A 22,141-nucleotide genomic window follows, 5' to 3' on the forward strand; every position below is an offset into this window, starting at 1 on the left:
TCTTGTGTCTTGTGTTTCTTCATCTGAACATGGATGCAGATTATTGACAACATCCGACCCTTTGTTACATGGAACCTGTTTGCCGGAAGTGCATATAATTTTTTATCCTCACAGTATCTGTACAAGAGTTGATGAGGCATGCAAAGACTTATTCACTAAGACAGGTAGATCAACAGATTCCATTCCTCCTACATGGCAAAAGCGCTGCATGTCAAGCTGGCCACTCATGGCGACGAAGTCTGGAGGCCGAAACAGACCTTTCCACACCAACTGAAGGAGGATGGGCAACATCAGCAGAAATCGCTATCGGCCTTTGTGGCCTCCACTGCCACTAGCTTCTGAGTCATGCCAAGAGCTACTGAGATGTAGTTGTAAGCATTGGAGAGGGTGCAGAGCAAGGTGTGACTGTGTTGTGCCACATTAGATTGGTACACCATTTTGGAAATGTGATCACATTTAATTGCCAATAGCCAACCAATACATGAGCCATGTACAAGCATATTTCAATATATACAAAGTTTGTTCTTTATATATTTTTGTTATATACCATGAGTACAATATTGGTATTTTTAACTGGCTTTAATGAGTGGCTTAAAGATACGCCAAAAAGTAAAGAAATGCACATTCTTTTAAGTTTTTGACACATTCGATTACCTAAATCAAAACATATAGTCTACTATAATATATAATTATTTAATTTAAAGATGTCGTGTTGAGTAAATGCATTCCAAAATGTTCATTTTTTACAATTTATTTAGGTTGTGGGTCATGCTGACATGAGATATACGAGAATTTCATTCCTCTGTAGCGGCCATATTGGATTTTTTAGGGTGACCACATATCTGAAAAAATTGGAATGTCAATACCTACAACTGTGCCAAGTTTCAAGCTTTTATCACAAAGTGCACAATTTTTCACGAGGCTTGGTTGGCCCTATTTGAGACTACGTGAGACTACCCGAGGACCTGTAAAAGACTACCTGAGACTTGGCTGCCCGATCTTGTTGTAGTGCACGTCCACGTGGTCTCCAGATGCCAGACAAAATGTTTTGTCGTCAAAGTCAATCACGATCACAGAGTCTTTCTCAGATCCCTGAAAATTTGATTGTGTTGCTATAACAATATACAATAAAATTTGTTCTGCGTGTAAACTGAATTCACTCTAAAACTAGGTTACAAGAAGCCCAACAACTGTGCAGAGATGTGTTAAACCCAACTCACTCAATCTATTTAATTTCCTTCCACAGATGTACAAATAAAGACAAATTCTGTTTTCGTTTTAATGTTGCCTTACCGTCACGAGCCACGTGCACTCTGTGCTCTTCGGGTAATTCTGTGGGTAGTTGGGGGTGCTTAAACTTCCTGTCGGGTTTTCGGGGGTCAGGTCAATCGCCTTTCCGCATCCTGAACAAACATCAAGTAAACATAAATTAAATGCATGCTCGATCCCTTAGCCTCACGTACTGACATTGAAAGTCACCACCCCATGACCATACAATCCGACATACAGCACACCTACAGGGTATTAACACCTACTTTTGAGATTAATTAACAACTTGATTGAACACCATACATTATATAGGTTTATCCCTTTAATAAAAGGTAATGATCCCGCATCGACGAATCTATGGACAGGTATCCGGAACGTATGCATGTTCCCTGAATGTTTTAGTAGGTTTTTGGTCAGCGGAAATCTGACACTTTGTATGGTGATATATAATATGTGTGTGATATATTATTAATTTCCGTGGTATCATTAAGTGTTCGTTATTTACTGGTTTCAAGTGAGCCTTACATACAGTCTGATGAATAGTTAGTGCTTTAGCAATGCTTTCTTTAGGAATGTAACCAAAAGAATTCAATGCCATTATCAGGGGTAATGAACTCGCTTTTACAACTTTGTGACATTGACCTTGCAGGTATACAAGTCTAATTAATTAATAATTATCTATATTTGGGCAAATAGGACATGTAGATTCAGGAAGTCTTTTTTACTGCATATTTCCCTCACAAGATTCAAACATTACCATACATTCACGCACATGAACATTGGCGGGCGAAGTTCAATTTAACCGAATATGACGCGGTAATGTTTCAACTTAAGTCCTTGTTTGGCATTCAGACGTTGGGACAACATGGAGACAAACCTTTCACGGAAAGCAGCTTTGTTATTGAATGTAACGGCGTTTCGGGGTCTCTTTATCACTGTTCCTCTATTCACATAATAGAATAATTCCACCCGATTTACCTTTTACGCCCAATGGAATCTGTTTCGGTAGATATTAGAGATAATTCTCTGATGTGGAAGTTTCCAATTCACCAGATGCCAATAGTTTCGTGTCCTGTATTTCACCACTTACCATATTTCAAAGGCACGTAGTAACAGACGAACAGTGACAGGGCGTGATCTGTTCCTCGGATTTGGCTGACCGGGGTTTTGCCTTCGGCAACTATCTTTGTGTTGCTGTCTAAAGTTATCCTCTCCTCATAAGTGTACATGTCTGAAACAAGAAGGGAATGTTGTTCATTGTCCAAAATATATGGTTGGACACAATACATATAGCGTTCCTAGCCATTGAGGGTCGGTGTGGTAGCCTAGCGGTCAAGCGTTCGCTCATCACGCCGAAGGCTCGGGTTCGATTCCCCACATGGTAACAAATTGTGAAACCAATTTCTGGAGTCCCCCGTCGTATTATTGCTGGAATATTGCTAAAGGCGGCGTAAAACCATAGTCACTGGCTCACTCCTAGCCATGGTGGATAGCGGGAGGTCGAGGGTTCGATCCCAGCAGAATAGAAGATTATTACCAAAAGGGTAGGAGATAAAACAGGAAGTGGGGTGTTCGGAGTCAGTATACTGTGTCTGAGTGGGGTATTCATTATAAACTGCAGCATGGTATCTCAGTGGGCTAGCACTGTGAAACCGGCATTAATCCAGATTAGTACACACAGCCACACACACAAATGCATGCAAATCGCTACATAAGTGCAATAATCTTGGACGCAGGATTAAACCCCATTTCACCCTCTAGAACCCTTACCCACTAAGGGTGCAATCATCTTCGATTATCCATTTCACTGTCTCAGTTCTATAAATATTTCACACCATGGCCCTTTTCGCCCCAGTACATTCGTTGTGAACCCGATTCAATTACATGCAGCTTGGGAGAACATGAAGCCAAAAATACAATCATGAGCGAGAGAAATTCTGTGCCAAGTTAGAGATGGTGACGTCATTTCCGAAACGAAACGTCGGTGGCGTAATGTTCCATGGTATACATCATAGTATATGAAGGGGATATAACACAGTGAATAATGGGGGGTGGGTAACATTACGTTGACATGTTTCTTCAGGGACGTGGTCAGGGTCGAATACTGACATGGACAGTTTATTGGGAACTCATATCTGGTAACCTACCGAGGAAACCTTCTGTTGAACCTGATATCCGAAACCTACTATGGCATCTCTTTATTGGGAAACCTACTGTGGCATCCCTTTATTGGGAAACCAACTATAGCATCCCTTTATTGGGAAACCTATTGTGGCATCTCTTTATTGGGAAACCTACTGTGGCATCCCTTTATTGGGAAACATACTGTGACATCCCTTTATTGGGAAACCTACTGTGGCATCCCTTTATTGGGAAACCTACTGTGGCATCCCTTTTTTTGGAAACCAACTATAGCATCCCTTTATTGGGAAACCTACTGTGGCATCCCTTTATTGGGAAACCTACTGTGACATCCCTTTATTGGGAAACCTATTGTGGCATCCCTTTGTTGGAAAACCTACTGTGTCATCCCTTGATTGGGAAACCAACTATGGCATCCCTTGATTTGGGAAACCTATTGTGGCATCCCTTTGTTGGGAAACCTACTGTGTCATCCCTTGATTGGGAAACCTACTGCAGCATCCCCTTATTGGCAAACCTACTGTGGCATCCCTTTATTGGGAAACCAACTATGGCATCCCTTGATTAGGAAACATAGAGCGGCATCCCTTTATTAGGAAACCTACCGAGGAAACCTTTTACCGAGAAACCTACTGCGGCATCCTTTATTAGGATACCTACTGTGACATCCCTTTATTGGGAAACTTACTTAACATCTCTTTACCGGGAAGCCCACTAAGGAAACCCTTTATTGGGAGACCTACTGTGGCATCCCTTTATTGGGAAACCTACTGTGACATCCTTTTATCGATACTATGCATTATACTGGTAATGGTTAGAATTGTGTATATAACACGGCAAGTAATAATAAAGAATAAGCGAGAGTGTATGGATGTACGCCGCAATTAGCAATATTCCAGCAATATCTATGCGGAGGGCAAGTACAGATATTGTAGTTTTACATTGTTACGAGCTTGAAATGATCTTAATATTGAAACTGTCATTTATAGTGTACAAGCAACGCACCTTCAACATTTTGGCAAGACTTGTGCAGACGGAAGAGAGTGAAGGGTTTCTCATTCTTGATCGGAATCTCCTCGAAGTTAAATCCATCGTCTTTGCAGCAAAAGTTGAGAACCGTGTTGTCGCCGCTCTTCTGTCCAAGTGTGAAGCTCCCGCTCTCAAAGCCTGTGACAGTGAAATAACACGTTAAGGTCTGGACTTTAACTCTCAGGCTAGACGAGAGACTCTTGAAAGGACATGTTATATTATAGTGAGTGTGTTTGGTTTAACGCCGCTTTGAACAATATTCCAGTTATATCACGGCGTGTTAGCTTAATGTGGGAGGAAAGCCTGAAGTGGTGCATGTTTCAGACGTTTACCACTTCGGTGAAACCCACGAGCACAGGTATGGTGCGGACAAACCTAGAAACATAATCGGTGCGAACCTGGATTCGAATCCACGATCATGAGTTTCTGGCGTGCCCAAGGGACACAACTCTGCACAGCGAATTGCGGCTACTGGCGACTGAGCCATTCGCGCCCTCGCGCTATATCACAGGGACTCTAGGAAATTACGTCACTAACCAGCGTATTTCAGTGAGATAAACATCGGTAAGACAAGTCATATAATAAGACAGAACAGTTATTGAGAGTATTGCATGCGTAACATCTTTACAAAACACACTTGTATTGGTTAGTTTACACAAGAGGTAGCCCCAATTAAGGTTCGATATTCAGAACGTATAGAAATATGTTTTTTTTTAAAAATCACTTTCAAACATACTTTATATATGTTACATGTTTTACACCATACCCTTAAACATAAAACTTAAAAGAACGTGAACAAAGCAACTAAACCAAAAAGGCACTATAATCATGAGTTCTGGATGTACCTTTCGGACAGCTATCTTTTTCATTGATCAGGCAATATCTTCCCATAGGCCACTTGCCCTCCCCTCCTTCACTGACGCAAAGAGGGAGGGTACTCTTGGCTCCCATCTCAGCCGCCATGTGGAACACTGAGGACGCTGACCCGGCGGCATCCCCTTCGTGCTCTATCACCCGCTCCTTCATCCCCTCGGGGCAGCCATCCTTGGGTTTCAGCATCGACAGCTTGCCGGGACCCCAGCCGGCGACCTTGGAGGCTATGAGGAATAAATACATGTAGCCATCGTTTTCATGATGATGATGATGATGATGATAAAATCATAATAACAATAACAACAGTACTGCTACTACTACTACTACTACTACTACTACTACTACTACAACTACTACTACTGTTGCTACTACTACTACTACTACTACGATGACGACGATGATGATGATTTTTATTATTTTTGAATTGAAATGTCCAATCAGTATCGAGTATGTTCGAAGGTCATTACGATGACGACGACGATGATGATTTTTATTATTTTTGAATTGAATTGTCCAATCAGAGCGAGTATGTTCGAAAGTCATTACGATGACGACGATGATGATGATTTTTAATATTTTTGAATTGAATTGTCCCATCAGTATCGAGTATGTTCGAAAGTCATTACGATGATTGAGATGATGATGATATTTATTATCATTAAATTATATGGTCCAAGAAGAATCTAGTATGTTCCAAAGTCATGGTTGAGTGTGTCCCTTGACCACTGCTGATTAACGTATGTGTCAAAACTGATCTTGTTAACAACAGGAACTGAAGTATTTGTCTTCAAGTCCCGATATAATTTCATGTTGGAACGATTGTTAATACTTCGAAACTGTCCTCGTCACATGCTTGATTAGATTTACTAAGAGACTTGGCAATCGCTAAGCGAACACTGTGAACACTTACGTGCTTTCTTTGGCTCGGCACAGCCGGATTCTGAGTCTACACCTCGTGTACACTCACACCTGCATTTGCCGTCCCTTTTCACCACGTAGCTGTCCTTCACACATTTAGTGGCAAAGTCTGGGCAACTCTTTTCTGTGAAATAGAGCAGACCACTAGTATATATATATACATGTGAGGTGAGGTGAGGTGAGGTGAAATTGGGTTTAACGTCGCGTCCAAGATTATTGCGACGTGCATGTACGTGTGTGTGTTTGTGTGGCTGCTTGTACTAGTCCGGACTGATACCGAGTTATAGTGCTAGCTCACTGAGATACCATGCCGCAGTTTAACATGAATACCCCACTCAGACACAGTATACTGACTCCGAGCCGACCAGTCCTTGTTTTAGCCCCTTAATGCCGAGCGCCAGACAGGGTAACAACAAGTACCATCTTTTAACGTCTTTTGGTATGACGCGGCTGGGGATCGAACCTCGGACCTTCCGCTCTCCGGGCGGACGCTCTACCACTAGACCACGGAGGCGGTCATATATACATGTATCAGAGTCACTATGTAAGTGCATTTCACCTAATGAAGGTGCATGAAGTAGTCCTGCAAAGTCGTAACAAACAATAAAGAAGTTGTTAATGCTAAAGGGTACGTCTTCAAAATAGCGGTATGAATAACCTGAAGATCTATGTAGAGTGAGTGAGTATGGTTTTACACCGCTTTTAGCAATATCCCAGCAATATCACGGCGGGGAACACTAGTAATTGCCTTCACACATTGTACCCATGTGGGGAATCAAACCCAGGCCTTCGGCGTGACGAGCGAACGCTTTGATCACTAGGCTACCCAACTGCCTCTAGATCTCTGGAACAATTTGTCGAAGGGAACGGTGCTGGGTGTGGTGTGTGGTTTGTGGTTTGTGGTGTGTGGTTTGTGGTTTGTGGATTGTGGTGTGTGGTGTGTTGTATGTGATGTGTGGTGTGTGATGTGTGGTGTGTGATGTGTGGTGTGAGGTGTGTGGTGTGTGGTGTGTGGTGTGTGGTGTGTGGAGTACCGGGTTGCTGGTGTCGTGTGTCGCGTGTCGCGTGTCGGGTGTCGGGTGTCGAGTGTCGCGTGTCCTGTGTCAAGTGTCGGGTGTCGAGTGTCGGGCGTCGGGTGTCGTGTGTCGCGTGTCGGATGTCGGGTGTCGCGTGTCGGGTGTCGTGTGTCGCGTGTCGCGTGTCGATGGTCCAGAGCAGAGTGTCGTGTGTTTGGTGCCGGGCGGTAGGGGGCAGTGAGGAGTTACACAAACCTTTACAGTCGTAGCCGATGTTGAGTTCAGCAGCAACATAATACAGATGTCCCCCGACATGGAAGTCTGGTGCCTCGTACAGGATGGACATGGTCTGCTTGCCGTTCTTGCTGTTCATCTATAAACGGACGAATATACTACTCACACCTCTCAAAGGGATTTTGGGGACAAAATATTTTTTCCATCATTTTCAGATGATTTGTAGATTAGTATTTTCAATATATTCCCAGGCTCCGCTCTCTCCCCTTTTATACCGATAAGAAACACCTATAGTGGGACCAGAAAAAATGTTGAAGGCCACAAAGGTTTTGCTTTGTTCAAATTTGAATTGCCCATTGTGCCCTAGACTTACTTTTAGTCTCAGAAATAAAGTTTTCGTATTTTGAAATATATATCTCCAACATAAAAAAATACAAATCAAAATGGACCCAGAGTTTTATAAATTTGGGGACTTTGGAATCTGAGGATTTGTAAAAGCTGTTAAAAAACTAAAGTTTTCCTCACAATAACGTCATGTGGTTGTGTGTGATTTTGAAAGACTTTACAAAATCACATTAACTTGTGAGCACGTGAGTAAGTTTGTATTAATACCGCTTTGAAAAAGTATTTCTCCGTGAGAGGAGAGCCCAGACTGATTCAGACTGGCTGATTAACGGATCCTGTACGAAGAAGAAACGTTTCTCTGGTTTTAAACTGGCCCCACTGGAAAACACATTTCGAAAGTGCAGAACATAACATTACCTGCAGATAGCCCTAGTCTATTCTTTACTGATGTAAACCTGCGCACGATAACATATGGTTTACTTGAATATTAACAATTTTATAATTTTACAATATAGACGCTTCCACAAAATCGGTGAGGTGAAATGGGGTTTAACGTCGCGTCCAAGATTATTGCACTGATATAGCGACGTGCATGCACAAGTACCATCTTTCAGCGTCTTTTGGTATGACGCGGCCGGGGATCGAGCCCCGGATCTTTCGCTCTCCAGGCGGACGCTCTACTACTAGACCACGGAGGCGGTCTCCACAAAATCGAATTAAAGTGTTCTATCTGTTTTTCCCCAAACACAGTCCAGAAGCTCGTGTCGTTGTAACATCTAACTTACTCCGATAGGGTAGTGGATGAGCGACGACACGTCATATCCGGTGTAGTTGAGAGTCTGACTGGAGGGTAGCTGGATGTACTGGTCTTTGAGGGCTGCAATAAACATACAGTGAGAACTTTAACATCTCACACGTGTATCTCATTCTCATACTTCATACATTGATCTCAAGCCTATATTTCACACTATGCTCTCTCAGGTATATCCCACTCTCATATTTCACACATTGATTTCACACTTATGTCTCACATTCATAGTTCACACAATGATCTCTCAGGCATATCTCACACTCATAGTTCACACATTGATCTCACACGAATATTTCATTCTCATGTTTCACACATTGATCTCTCAGGTATATCTCACATTCATAGTTCACACATTGATCTCTCAGGTATATCTCACATTCATAGTTCACACAATGATCTCTCAGGTATATCTCACACTCATAGTTCACACATTGATCTCACACGAATATTTCATTCTCATGTTTCACACATTGATCTCTCAGGTATATCTCACATTCATATTTCACACATTGATTTCACACTTATATCTCACTGTCATACTTCTCACATTGGTCGCTCAGGTATTCTGCCTACAAAAAAGAAATAAACTTCTACTTCTACTCAGGTATATCTCACACTCAGACTTCACACAGTGATCTCACACGTATATTTCATTCTCATATTTCACACTATGATCTCTCAGGTATATCTCAGACTCATATTTCACACATTGATTTCACACTTATATCTCACAATCATAGTTCACACATTGGTCGCTCAGGTATATCTCACTCTCATACTTCACGCATTGATTTCACGCGTATATTTCACGCTCATATTTCACACTATGATCTCTGAGGTATATCTCAGACTCATATTTCACACATTGATTTCACACTTATATCTCACAATCATAGTTCACACATTGGTCGCTCAGATATATTTCGGGCGGTCGGGTAGCCTAGTGGTTAAAGGGTTCGCACGTCACACCAAAGACCCCGGTTCGACATGGGTACAATGTGTGAAGCCCATTTCTGGTGTCCCCCGCCGTGATATTGCTGGAATATTGCTAAAAGCGGCGTAAAACCTCACTCACTCACTCAGGTATATCTCACTCTCATATTTCACACATTCATCTCTCAGTTATATCTCACTCTCATATTTCACACATTCATCTCTCAGTTATATCTCACTCTCATATTTCACACATTCATCTCTCAGTTATATCTCACTCTAATATTTCAAACACATATCTCACACTTGGACACTTTGTTGCTTATATTCAGCTCGTACACATTAATCACACGTATAGCTCACAAATATTTCAAACACATTAATTGCCGATGTTGTCATACGTTAGCCTATAAAATGGTAATATTATTCATAAAATAAACTTCCGTTCTTTTATGGTAGCTAAACAATGAAAGAAACAATAAATGAATATCGATGGTGATATATTTGATATGGGTATCATAGGCGATATTACATGAAATATTCCAAACACATATCCCACACATATGGAGCAAAATTATATCATACATTTATCTAACACGTATGTCTCACATATGTGTCTCATATTATGTGGCACATTTATATCTCATACTTATGTGCCACACTTATATCTCACACGAATGTTTAAAACACATGTATCTGACGCAATAATGTCACACGTGTAACTCACACTTGAATATGCTGAAAAAAAGTTTAAAATAATGAATATGTTTTTGGATATTTTGCTTTGTAGTGAAGACCCAGCACACAGTTTCATGTGGATTGTGAATCACGTGTTTCTTTATCCCTTACTCGTTTCTTCAGCATATGTATAGCATACCTAATGACAAATATATCTTGAGCCTTAACGCAACCGAACAAATCGTAGGGGTAGAAATATTTCACTTACCGTCTTGAATGTTGTCGTAGTTGATTCTGATCAGTCCCTTCCTGTTGTCACCGTTCTGTTCGTGCACCAAGAAGGCGGAGTGGCCGATCTCATGAATAAACACCGACTACAGAGAGGAAAACATAGTGGCAGTTACACCGGATCTAGGTCTGGGGCGGGTAATTCGGGTACTCGGATCAGGTGGGTACTGAGAAGGACCCGGGTACCCACAGAACTACCCGGACCTGTTGTTGGTCATGTGATATATGTTCAATGACAAAAATGATCTTTAACTATATGGTCACACTACAAGTCACTAATGTTCGCATTTCTTTCTGACTATGCACCCTGACTTTTATATGTTTGAATAAAGATAAAACTTCAGTCAACGTCAGTGTATGCATGACCAGATCGATTTATACGTGTATCTAAATACATTGTGTCCAGGGCTACAGTCAAACTATTCCCAATCGGACATTTTGTACCTATCTCTTGAGACCAACAGTGGGTACCCGGGTAGGGTCGGGTAATAGGTGGGTGGGTACCCGGATAGTAAATTTGGACTCGTCCCAGCCCTAACAGGATCCCACGAGAACTGGTAATATCTTTAAGTGGCAGTTTAGAAACTGTAGTGTCAATCAACGAGTTGTACAATGGATGTCAACATGTATTTTCTTTCAATGCGACATTTTGGTACAGATGTTAGTAACTTCATCATTTGCCATAGACAGAATATTTTTCAGTCAGCTGTTCGAGACATACACTGTTCATGTTTTAAGTCACATGTCCAGGATCGTATATTTAACTTCCAACGTTCTATAGCTAGGATGTTGCTGTTCGTGTCGTCAACTAATAACATGCATCCACTATTCATAAGTTATTTTGTTTGTTAGTTTGTTTGTTTGTTGTTTAACCCTATAGTCAGCAATATTCCAGCGATATGACGGCGTCCTGTACATATTACAATCTGGACCAGACAATCCAGTGATTGATACTGCCAGAAACGGTCCGCGCCGTCATCGAGCCTTCAGGAACAGCTCATCACGCCTTTTACGACCAACATAGGTTGCTGGGGACCAATTTTACCCGGAATCCCCACTAGTTATATATGCTGTTATGATTATATGACTGGGTGTCAGCTGAATGAAGAACAAGGGGCACATATGGCTCATCTAGGACGCTGCAATTCGCTAAACAGAGCTTCGATGGGGGTCGAATACCGGTTCACACTGATTTGCAGTAATGTTTGTCCAGTATTCCCCCCGTTCGTGAAACACGTTGATACAGACACAGTAACGTTCGTCCAATATTGCTCCATGGCAAATTGGTAAGAATCCGATTATGTTTCTAGGTTTGTCAGCACCATACCTGTGCTCATGTGTTTCGCTGAAGAGATAAACATCTAAGACCTGCATCACTTAGGGCTCACCTCCCACGTCACGCTGACACGCCGTGATATAACTGAAATACAGTTTAAAGCGGCGTTAAAGCCAACTCACTCACTTATGTGGAAGTCAAGGCACAGTGAAGGCAGTCGTAGACGTTTACTTCAATGGCGTAACCCACAACACGACTCCGGTACTGACAAAAATAGGATCAGGGTTAATCTGGATTAAGGACGTTAACCCACGGTCGAAGGATCGTGGTCTGCCTAAGGGACACAATTGTGCACAGTAAATTGATGCGCCTTTAAAGGCTAAGCCATCCGTGTCCCTCCTATACAGTTGAAAAGGTGGATACATACTCGGGACATGCAGGATACTGTCTGGCCCCTCTTCCTGTCCATCAGTCCGACATAAGACCAGCATCTGGAAACAACAACATATATTTCAGTGCAGGGAAATCTGCAGCAAAAATGTCCGGAACTGACTAGATGGCTTAAGCTCCAGCTACCCCAACATGTTGTACCTACCTCCATGTTGTACCTACCTCCATGTTGTACCTACCTCCATGCTGTACCTACCTCCATGTTGTACCTACCTCCCATGTTGTACCTACCTCCATGTTGTACCTACCTCGTGTTGTACCTACCTCCCATGTTGTACCTACCTCCATGTTGTACCTACCTCCATGCTGTACCTACCTCCATGCTGTACCTACCTCCCATGTTGTACCTACCTCGTGTTGTACCTACCTCGTGTTGTACCTACCTCCCATGTTGTACCTCCCTCCATGTTGTACCTACCTCCATGTTGTACCTACCTCCATGTTGTACCTACCTCCCATGTTGTACCTACCTCCATGTTGTACCTACCTCCATGTTGTACCTACCTCCCATGTTGTACCTACCTCCATGTTGTACCTACCTCCATGTTGTACCTACCTCCCATGTTGTACCTACCTCCCATGTTGTACCTACCCCCATGCTGTACCTACCTCCCATGTTGTACCTACCTCCATGTTGTACCTACCTCCATGTTGTACCTACGTCCATGTTGTACCTACCTCCATGTTGTACCTACGTCCATGTTGTACCTATCCTCCATGTTGTACCTACCTCCATGCTGTACCTACCTCCATGCTGTACCTACCTCCCATGTTGTACCTACCTCCATGTTGTACCTACCTCCATGTTGTACCTACCTCCATGTTGTACCTACCTCCCATGTTGTACCTACCTCCATGCTGTACCTACCTCCATGCTGTACCTACCTCCCATGTTGTACCTACCTCCCATGTTGTACCTACCTCCATGTTGTACCTACCTCCCATGTTGTACCTACCTCCCATGTTGTACCTACCTCCCATGTTGTACCTACCTCCCATGTTGTACATACCTCCAATGTTGTACCTACCTCCATGTTGTACCTACCTCCCATGTTGTACCTACCTCCAATAGTGTACCTATCCTCCATGTTGTACCTACCTCCATGTTGTACCTACCTCCCATGTTGTACCTACCTCCATGCTGTACCTACCTCCCATGTTGTACCTACCTCCCATGTTGTACCTACCTCCATGTTGTACCTACCTCCCATGTTGTACCTACCTCCATGTTGTACCTACCTCCCATGTTGTACCTACCTCCATGTTGTACCTACCTCCCATGTTGTACCTACCTCCATGCTGTACCTACCTCCCATGGTGTACCTACCTCCAATAGTGTACCTACCTCCAATAGTGTACCTATCCTCCATGTTGTACCTACCTCCATGTTGTACCTATCCTCCATGTTGTACCTATCCTCCATGTTGTACCTACCTCCATGTTGTACCTACCTCCCATGTTGTACCTACCCCCCGTGTTGTACCTACCTCCATGCTGTACCTACCTCCATGTTGTACCTACCTCCCATGTTGTACCTACCTCCCATGTTGTACCCACCTCCCATGTTGTACCTACCTCCATGTTGTACCTACCTCCCATGTTGTACCCACCTCCCATGTTGTACCTACCTCCATGTTGTACCCACCTCCCATGTTGTACCTACCTCCATGTTGTACCTACCTCCCATGTTGTACCTACCTCCATGCTGTACCTACCTCCATGCTGTACCTACCTCCATGCTGTACCTACCTCCCATGGTGTACCTACCTCCAATAGTGTACCTACCTCCAATAGTGTACCTACCTCCATGCTGTACCTATCCCCCATGTTGTACCTACCTCACTGTTGTACCTACCTCACTGTTGTACCTACCACCATGTTGTACCTACCTCCATGTTGTACCTACCTCCATGCTGTACCTACCTCCATGCTGTACCTACCTCCCATGTTGTACCTACCTCCCGTGCTGTACCTACCTCCATGTTGTACCTACCTCCATGTTGTACCTACCTCCATGTTGTACCTACCTCCATGTTGTACCTACCCTCCATAGTTGTCGAAGATCAGATGTCCACGGTGGTTCAGTTCGAGCTCTTCGTTGGTCTGTGGGCCTTCGTAGGGGACAAACTCCATACAGGTGTGGCGGGTGAGATAGCCCATAGCAGCCGTAGCTTCAAGCTTGATTTTAGGCGCTACAACAGTGGCATGGAGTCAGCAAGGCATATAACAGGTAGCAGTACAAACATTGATGAATATGCACAGAGAAAATTCATTATTTCGAAGTCCTTGTGATCCAAGAAAGTATGTCGTGCTATCTGTGTTTCGAGACGGGCGAGCGTGCAATGTTCTGCTAGGACTATAAAGTAACATCGGCTTAAATTAAGATGGTTCATGCAGTCCCATCTGAATCGTTGGTGGCAAAATTGACAAAGCGTCTAAGGCGCCCCAATATTTGCAAAGTTGCGTCCCTTGGGCATGCCGGATACCTGTGGGTCCGAGGGGTCCGAATACTGGGGAACCTTGAAGTTTTTAGATTTGTCAGTTTCATACCCGTTATCATGGGCTTCAAGGGCTGAATGTCAAAGTCGGCAACACTTCTGGCTACCCCGCTACACCAAGCTGATACGCCGTGGCATAACTGAAATGCTGTGCAGAGCGGAGTTAAATCTAATTCACTCACTACAGAAGAAATGAAAGCGTTTTTGTCATCTCACCGAGCTCTTCCTGGAATTTGAAAGGGAAGATTGCCTTGGGCCATTTGTACTTGGGGTTTGACAGGGCTAGTCTTTTCCTTCTTCGTTTGCCAGAGGTCTGCAACAAATAGTACGGTATATGATGCCGGTATATGATGCTACACGTTTGTGTCTAATGCTAATGCTAATGCTAATGATAACGGCCATGATAATCATCGGTGCACTGGTTTGAGAAGAGAAGATGTAAACAGACTGCGAAAGTTGTCGGACAATCAAACCATGATATAAGCTTAATATGCGTTCTTAATACAGAACAGAACAGTTCGACAAACACTTCACTCTTTCGCTTCGTAATGATAACGGCAATAATGGAACAGGCTTACAAATGTGTAATTCAGTTAAGGAATCACCTTGGATGATTCATCATCATCGGATTCATCATCATCATCATCGTCGTCGTCATCCTCTTCTTTGCTGGCGTCTGATGTTTCGGGCTCAGAAGTATCTGGTTCGTCAGTCTCGGCTGTCAGAGATGAGGTATCTGAATCACTACCACTGTCTGTGCCAGATGCGTCTGTTTCCGTGGTCTCGGTTGTCGCAGCTGATTCCTCTGTGCCAGATGCGTCTGTATCTGTGGTCTCGGTTGTCGCAGCTGATTCCTCTGTGCCAGATGCGTCTGTATCTGTGGTCTCTGTTGCCGCAGCAGATTCCCCTGTACCAGATGCGTCTGATTCTGTGGTCTCGGTTGCCGCAGCAGATTCCCCTGTACCAGATGCGTCTGTTTCTGTGGTCCCTGTTGTCGCAGCTGATTCTTCTGTACCAGATGCGTCTGTATCTGTGGTCTCGGTTGCCGCAGCAGATTCCCCTGTGCCAGATGCGTCTGTTTCCGTGGTCTCTGTTGCCGCAGCTGATTCTTCCGTACCAGATGCGTCTGTTTCCGTGGTCTCGGTTGCCGCAGCTGATTCCTCTGTGCCAGATGTTTCGCTCGTGGATTCAGAACTGTCTCCTTCGGTGTTGTCACCTGACTCTACGCTCAGATTAACTTCTCCTCCACTGCTGTCACCTGTCAAACGCATTCACATTCACATGCCACTGATATACAGTTTAATCCCAACAAAAAGTGAGGACAGCTGGATAATTTATCTTTTGTCATTCATTCTTCGTGGATACCTCTGATATCCATGCCAAATATAACAAAAACATGGTGTGATTGTTAATTAGATTTAAAATCTTCTTACAATGTTAATTTCCCGCACTGCATGGCCAAATAGCATTTCTTCGAAACATAATAATACTGCCTAGTCCCAGCGACAATATTATAAAACATTTTTAGGTTATTTTTTTTTAATTCATTATTTAATCAGTGATGGGTTCTGCAGCACAAACCTTTGTCAGATTCCGCACTAGTGTCCGCTTTCTTTTCACCTTCACCACTTTTTCCTGAAATGGGCCATCATGTCGTTAATATCAATTAGGTCGTAAAATTAAGAGATGAACGTTTTCAATTTAGAGATAGATTACCACACTAAATTGAATGTGCAGTCTAACGAGAAACTAAAGGTAACCTAGCTCTGCAGTCACAACACAGTATGTCTATTGCCATTCTACCAGGGCAAAAATAATTCGGTAAGGCTTCGGTGTTAGCATAGATATATGAAGTGATATTGCCTGTGTTTTGAGTGAGTTTTCGATTTGATGTAAGGAAACACTGACGCTAGCCTGACAAAGAACGGCGCTGTTCATGCTCACATAATGTTGTTTACATTATTATACCTTACTCGTGTATATTTCAGACACTGAAGGGGCGGTCGGGTAGCCTAGTGGTTAAAGCGTTCGCTCGTCACGCCGAAGACCCGAGTTCGATTCCCGACATGGGTACAATGTGTGAAGCCCATTTCTGGTGTCCCCCGCCGTGATATTGCTGGAATATTGCTTAAAGCGGCGTAAAACCCACTCACCCACTCACTCAGGGACTGGAACTGGGTAGCAAACCTATTTCGTAAGCTATCATAAGGTTGTTGCCCCTAAAGAAAGCAAAACAGGCCTTGCAGGCATTATGACGTCCAACTACTCAGTGTGAGGCATATGACGTAACTGTCGGACAAAGGTGCCAAACTTCCAGTCCACTGTTGTCCCTGAGACTGGAAATACACTCTTTCCGACGGTTTCTTTCATGTTCCTACATCCTTCCAACATCTATCATCACACAAACTGTGAATATCGCAGCAACCGAAAGTCTGTATTTTACAACCTACAATTATTCATCTCATAATGTCAAACGAACAATGATTGAGAAAGAAGTTCTTTCCTTAAATATTACCTCCCGCGATGATCAATTCACCTGTTTCTGTCAGAGGTTGTTATCGCATTTTGTCCAAATTCATGGTAGAATATATATTTTTGCCGTATTACCCTCTTTATATCCTTGCGTACACATTCAAAAGAATATCATTATCCATCCATTTTCAATCAACCCCCCTCCCACCTCCTCCCCGTCCCCTACATGTCATATATTTTCGTGAGTCTAAATACTCTTCAGATTTATAACTTTTTATTTGAAAAATAGATCTATAATTGTTTTATTTTTTCATGCCCCCCTATACAATTGTGAAAAAAGTTTGGCAACCTCCTTCTTTCGAATTGTCACTTTTCTCACAAACCCCTTCCCCTATAATAAATGACCAGTCCCTTAACATATTTGTTAATTTCTCAAGTAAAAAATACATTCAGTAATTATTGTGTATATTAATCTAGCGTCAGTACAACAATTCAAACGATATCGGAATTATCCCGCATATATGATAATAATCGCAGTAGAGTAAATCATTACACATAAGAACAGTTGACATATAACCAATATTAACTCTCCAATCTGCGTTTAATAGCAAGCATCGATTTACCAACAGAAGTAATATATATGAGGCCATTGTGCAGCATTGTTAAAACTTATCACGTGATGACCTTATCTTGTCAGACAAATCAATTCTGTGTCCGGAATGACAGTGGATGTACGCAGAATAGCGCGTGGCTTTATAAATTATGATCATGTTAAGGTTCGGGAATCTTGGTTTATTCCAGACCAAACTTTGATAGGGTGAGAGAGAGAGAGAGAGAGAGAGAGAGAGAGAGAGAGAGAGAGAGAGAGAGAGAGAGGGAGAGAGAGAGAGAGAGAGAGAGAGGGGGGGGAGAGAGAGAGAGAGGGGGGAGAAAGAGAGAGAGAGTGAGAGAGAGAGAGAGCAAACGATCGAATAAACAAACGAATGAACGAACACACGTAAACACACCTGTTTCATCACCCTCATCAGATTCAGCAGTAACCTTTACATCATCTGTAGCTTCAGCACTGCTGCCTGTTGGTGAAAACATGCATCTTGTCAGACAAATCAATTCTGTGTCCAGAATGACAATGAATGTACGCAGAATAGCGCGTTGCTTTAAAAAATATGATAGTGTTAAGTTAAAGGAATCTTGTTTTATTCCAGTCTAAACTTTGATAAGGTGTGATAGAGAGAGAGGGGGAACCAGAGAGAGAGAGAGAGAGAGAGAGAGAGAGAGAGAGAGAGAGAGAGAGAGAGGAGAGAGAGAGAGAGAACAAACAAACGAACGATGAAACGAATGAATGAACACACGCAAACACACCTGTTTCATCACCCTCGTCAGATTCAGCAACAACGTTTACATCATCTGTAGTTTCAGCACTGCTGCCTGTTGGTGATAATAAGCAATATGAGACTATGCAGAATAACACTCGAGAAACGCAGAAATCATTATTCCCCATTATTCCCGTAGCTCACAATAGGCCCTGGTGTTTGTGTAGGGGGCACAGTCACACAATCCTCCAACGTCATGTGTGTGCTTACATTACGAAAACCAATTAAAATGGTTAGAGTGCTCTGTTTGTTTATGATAAGCACCTGCGGCACTTGTGGCAGCTCCATCATCCGACTCAGCAACTACCTGTCCTTTCTCAGCCTCTGCACTGCCCCCTGAGAAACAGAAACAAACCACATAGTTGTTTTTGTCATGAGCATCTGCCCTAACATGCGTACATGTCATACACTGAGTACCTTTCTGTTGGGAACAAACAAAGCCATTTAGTAAGTGGTCAAATGTAACAAATGTCATATTTGGGATAAAAAAATATAGAAAAAGTACGAGAATCTGTACTTTACTATGAAAGGGTTATCCGAAATATGACATTCGTTACCGTTCTGTTCTTTTTAATATACATAACAGCTGGACACCATCAATTAAGTTGTTTCATTATTTTACTTTTACAGACATATTTTAATAAGGAAAGCGTCTGTTTAAATATTAAGAAATATGCATGTTAGTCGGTGCAGTGGATACTATGCACTTTGTCTGAATTACACAGTCACATACATGCCCTGATAATGTACATGATAACACTATGTCTGAACATGCTGTACAGTCACAAACTTCCTAAATGAATTATAAAATTGAAAAGGACGCTTTTCTAACCAGATGATGAATCTTCTTCGTCCGTCTTCTTGTCTTCGTCTTCGTTTCTATCGCCGTCTTCATCGCCACCTTTGGGGTCCTCCAGGTCTTCTCCCGTCATCAGCTTCGACAGCTCCTGGGCCTGGACCTTAGTCTCCGTATTCGTTTCCTTTGACGCGACTGTTTCCTGAAACGTTGACATACGGGATGTATATCATATTGATATAACAAAGTCGGATATAACTAGAGTTATTACTGTGGATATTTCGAATTTGGATGTAGCTGTGTATATTACCCCGGACATCACGGAGTCCAATTTACTGTTTATATTACTGCGGATATATCGAAATCGTGTGTAGCTGTGTATATTACTGCGAATATAACGAAGTCGGATATAACTGGAGGTATTTCCTGCGGATATATCAAAGTAATGTAGCGGTGTGTACTACTGTGAATATAACGAAGTCGGGTGTAACTGTGTATATTACTGTGGATGTGACGAAGTCGGGTGTAGCAGTGTATAATTCTACTGATATAACGTAGTCAGGTGTAGGAGTGTATATATATGTAACAGGTATAACTGTAAATCACAGTGGATAACGAAGTCGGGTGTAACTGTGGATATAACAAAACCGGGTGTAACTGTTTATATTACTGTGGATATAACAAAGTCGGGTATAATTGTGTATATAACTGTGGATATAACAAAACCGGGTGTAACTGTTTATATTACTGTGGATATAACAAAGTCGGGTATAATTGTGTATATAACTGTGGATATAACAAAACCGGGTGTAACTGTTTATATTACTGTGGATATAACAAAGTCGGGTATAATTGTGTATATAACTGTGGATATAACAAAACCGGGTGTAACTGTTTATATTACTGTGGATATAACAAAGTCGGGTATAATTGTGTATATAACTGTGGATATAACAAAACCGGGTGTAACTGTTTATATTACTGTGGATATAACAAAGTCGGGTATAATTGTGTATATAACTGTGGATATAACAAAACCGGGTGTAACTGTTTATATTACTGTGGATATAACAAAGTCGGGTATAATTGTGTATATAACTGTGGATATAACAAAGTGGGATGTAACTGTGTATATTACTGTGGATATAACAAAGTCGCATATAATTGTGTATATAACTGTGGATATAACGAAGTCGGGTGTAACTGTGGATATAACAAAACCGGGTGTAACTGTTTATATTACTGTGGATATAACAAAGTCGGGTATAATTGTGTATATAACTGTGGATATAACAAAGTGGGATGTAACTGTGTATATTACTGTGGATATAACAAAGTCGCATATAATTGTGTATATAACTGTGGATATAACGAAGTCGGGTGTAACTGTGGATATAACAAAACCGGGTGTAACTGTTTATAATACTGTGGATATAACAAAGTCGGGTATAATTGTGTATATAACTGTGGATATAACAAAACCGGGTGTAACTGTTTATATTACTGTGGACATAACAAAGTCGGGTATAATTGTGTATATAACTGTGGATATAACAAAGTCGGGTGTAACTGTGTATATGACTGTGGATATAACGAAGTCGGGGATAGCAGTGGATATTACTGTGGATATAACAAAGTGGGATGTAACTGTGTATATAACTATGGATATAACAAAACCGGGTGTAACTGTGTATATCACTGTGGATATAACAAAGTCGCATATAATTGTGTATATAACTGTGGATATAACGAAGTCGGGGATAGCAGTGGATATTACTGTGGATATAACAAAGTGGGATGTAACTGTGTATATAACTATGGATATAACAAAACCGGGTGTAACTGTGTATATCACTGTGGATATAACAAAGTCGGGTATAATTGTGTATATAACTGTATATATAACAAAGTCGGGTGTAACTGTGTATATTACTTTGGATATAACAAAGTCGCATATAATTGTGTATATGACTGTGGATATAACGAAGTCCGGTGTAGCAGTGGATATTACTGTGGATATAACAAAGTGGAATGTAACTGTGTATAAAACTGTGGATATAACGGAATCGGTTACTTGGATTAATCTTAGAGCTCCATCCGACAATGTGTTACTTACACGCTATATAACAACATCTATATAACAACTAGAGTCATTATTGATATATCATTGTCAGCATTCATGATGAATGAATTGTGTTTTGCTCCTGAAGGAGGAAAATATGTACATTGTTCGTAAAGTTCATGAGAAGACTTACATATGTTATAGTTACAACACACCAAGACGAGTTGTTTGGGCAGTATGAGCACGGTTTGGCTTGGCATTTGATTGACAGACAAAAGGACCGACGGGCGGAGCCCCGAGGTGATCCTTTTGTCTGTCAAAGTGTAAGTGCGACGGTCATTCCAAAATTGCGCGAGTTTGTGTAAAATTTAGTGACGTATAATATGACGTTAACTTTTAACATTAACGTTTAACTTTTAATCTAATTGGTAAATCAAGTGTAAACTTTGGAATTTTCAAAGGCACATTAGAAATGTCAACTATTAATTTCCGAATTTAGCAAAATGCGTTCTGTGTCCAGTTGTTTTTATGTTTGACAGTTACATTGTTATCTTTTAATTAAGTTATAAACATTTCTATTGTTTTTTTTGGTTTTTTTTACGTTATTACTCTTGAACACTGTGTACAGCACTAAAGAAACATTGTAAGTTTGAAATTTCTCAAGCTAGTAGGCGGGGC

The 22,141-nt window shown here is 41.9% G+C and overlaps 1 protein-coding gene across 5 annotated transcripts in view; it reads right to left on the reverse strand.

Annotated features, from left to right (window-relative positions):
- LOC124131019 overlaps positions 1-22,141 on the reverse strand; it is a 48,301-nt gene that overhangs the window by 20,672 nt on the left and 5,488 nt on the right. For 3 of the 5 annotated variants that reach the window (XM_048389892.1, XM_048389890.1, XM_046494083.2), the window contains 18 exons: positions 19,438-19,603; positions 18,870-18,941; positions 18,595-18,660; positions 18,240-18,305; positions 16,342-16,395; positions 15,366-16,018; positions 14,977-15,073; positions 14,307-14,454; positions 12,240-12,303; positions 10,517-10,622; positions 8,612-8,703; positions 7,503-7,620; positions 6,224-6,355; positions 5,286-5,537; positions 4,417-4,578; positions 2,360-2,500; positions 1,294-1,403; positions 980-1,092 (listed from right to left, as the gene is read on the reverse strand). In XM_048389892.1, the coding sequence (XP_048245849.1) occupies positions 980-1,092; positions 1,294-1,403; positions 2,360-2,500; positions 4,417-4,578; positions 5,286-5,537; positions 6,224-6,355; positions 7,503-7,620; positions 8,612-8,703; positions 10,517-10,622; positions 12,240-12,303; positions 14,307-14,454; positions 14,977-15,073; positions 15,366-16,018; positions 16,342-16,395; positions 18,240-18,305; positions 18,595-18,660; positions 18,870-18,941; positions 19,438-19,603 (2,612 nt within the window). The remainder of the gene's footprint in view (positions 1-979; positions 1,093-1,293; positions 1,404-2,359; positions 2,501-4,416; positions 4,579-5,285; positions 5,538-6,223; positions 6,356-7,502; positions 7,621-8,611; positions 8,704-10,516; positions 10,623-12,239; positions 12,304-14,306; positions 14,455-14,976; positions 15,074-15,365; positions 16,019-16,341; positions 16,396-18,239; positions 18,306-18,594; positions 18,661-18,869; positions 18,942-19,437; positions 19,604-22,141) is intronic. The other 2 variants (XM_048389881.1, XM_048389885.1) reach the window with 2 other exon arrangements.

The sequence above is a fragment of the Haliotis rufescens genome, unplaced genomic scaffold, assembly GCF_023055435.1.
Source record: "Haliotis rufescens isolate VD_foot unplaced genomic scaffold, xgHalRufe1.0.p SCAF_10, whole genome shotgun sequence".
Taxonomy (NCBI): domain Eukaryota; kingdom Metazoa; phylum Mollusca; class Gastropoda; order Lepetellida; family Haliotidae; genus Haliotis; species Haliotis rufescens.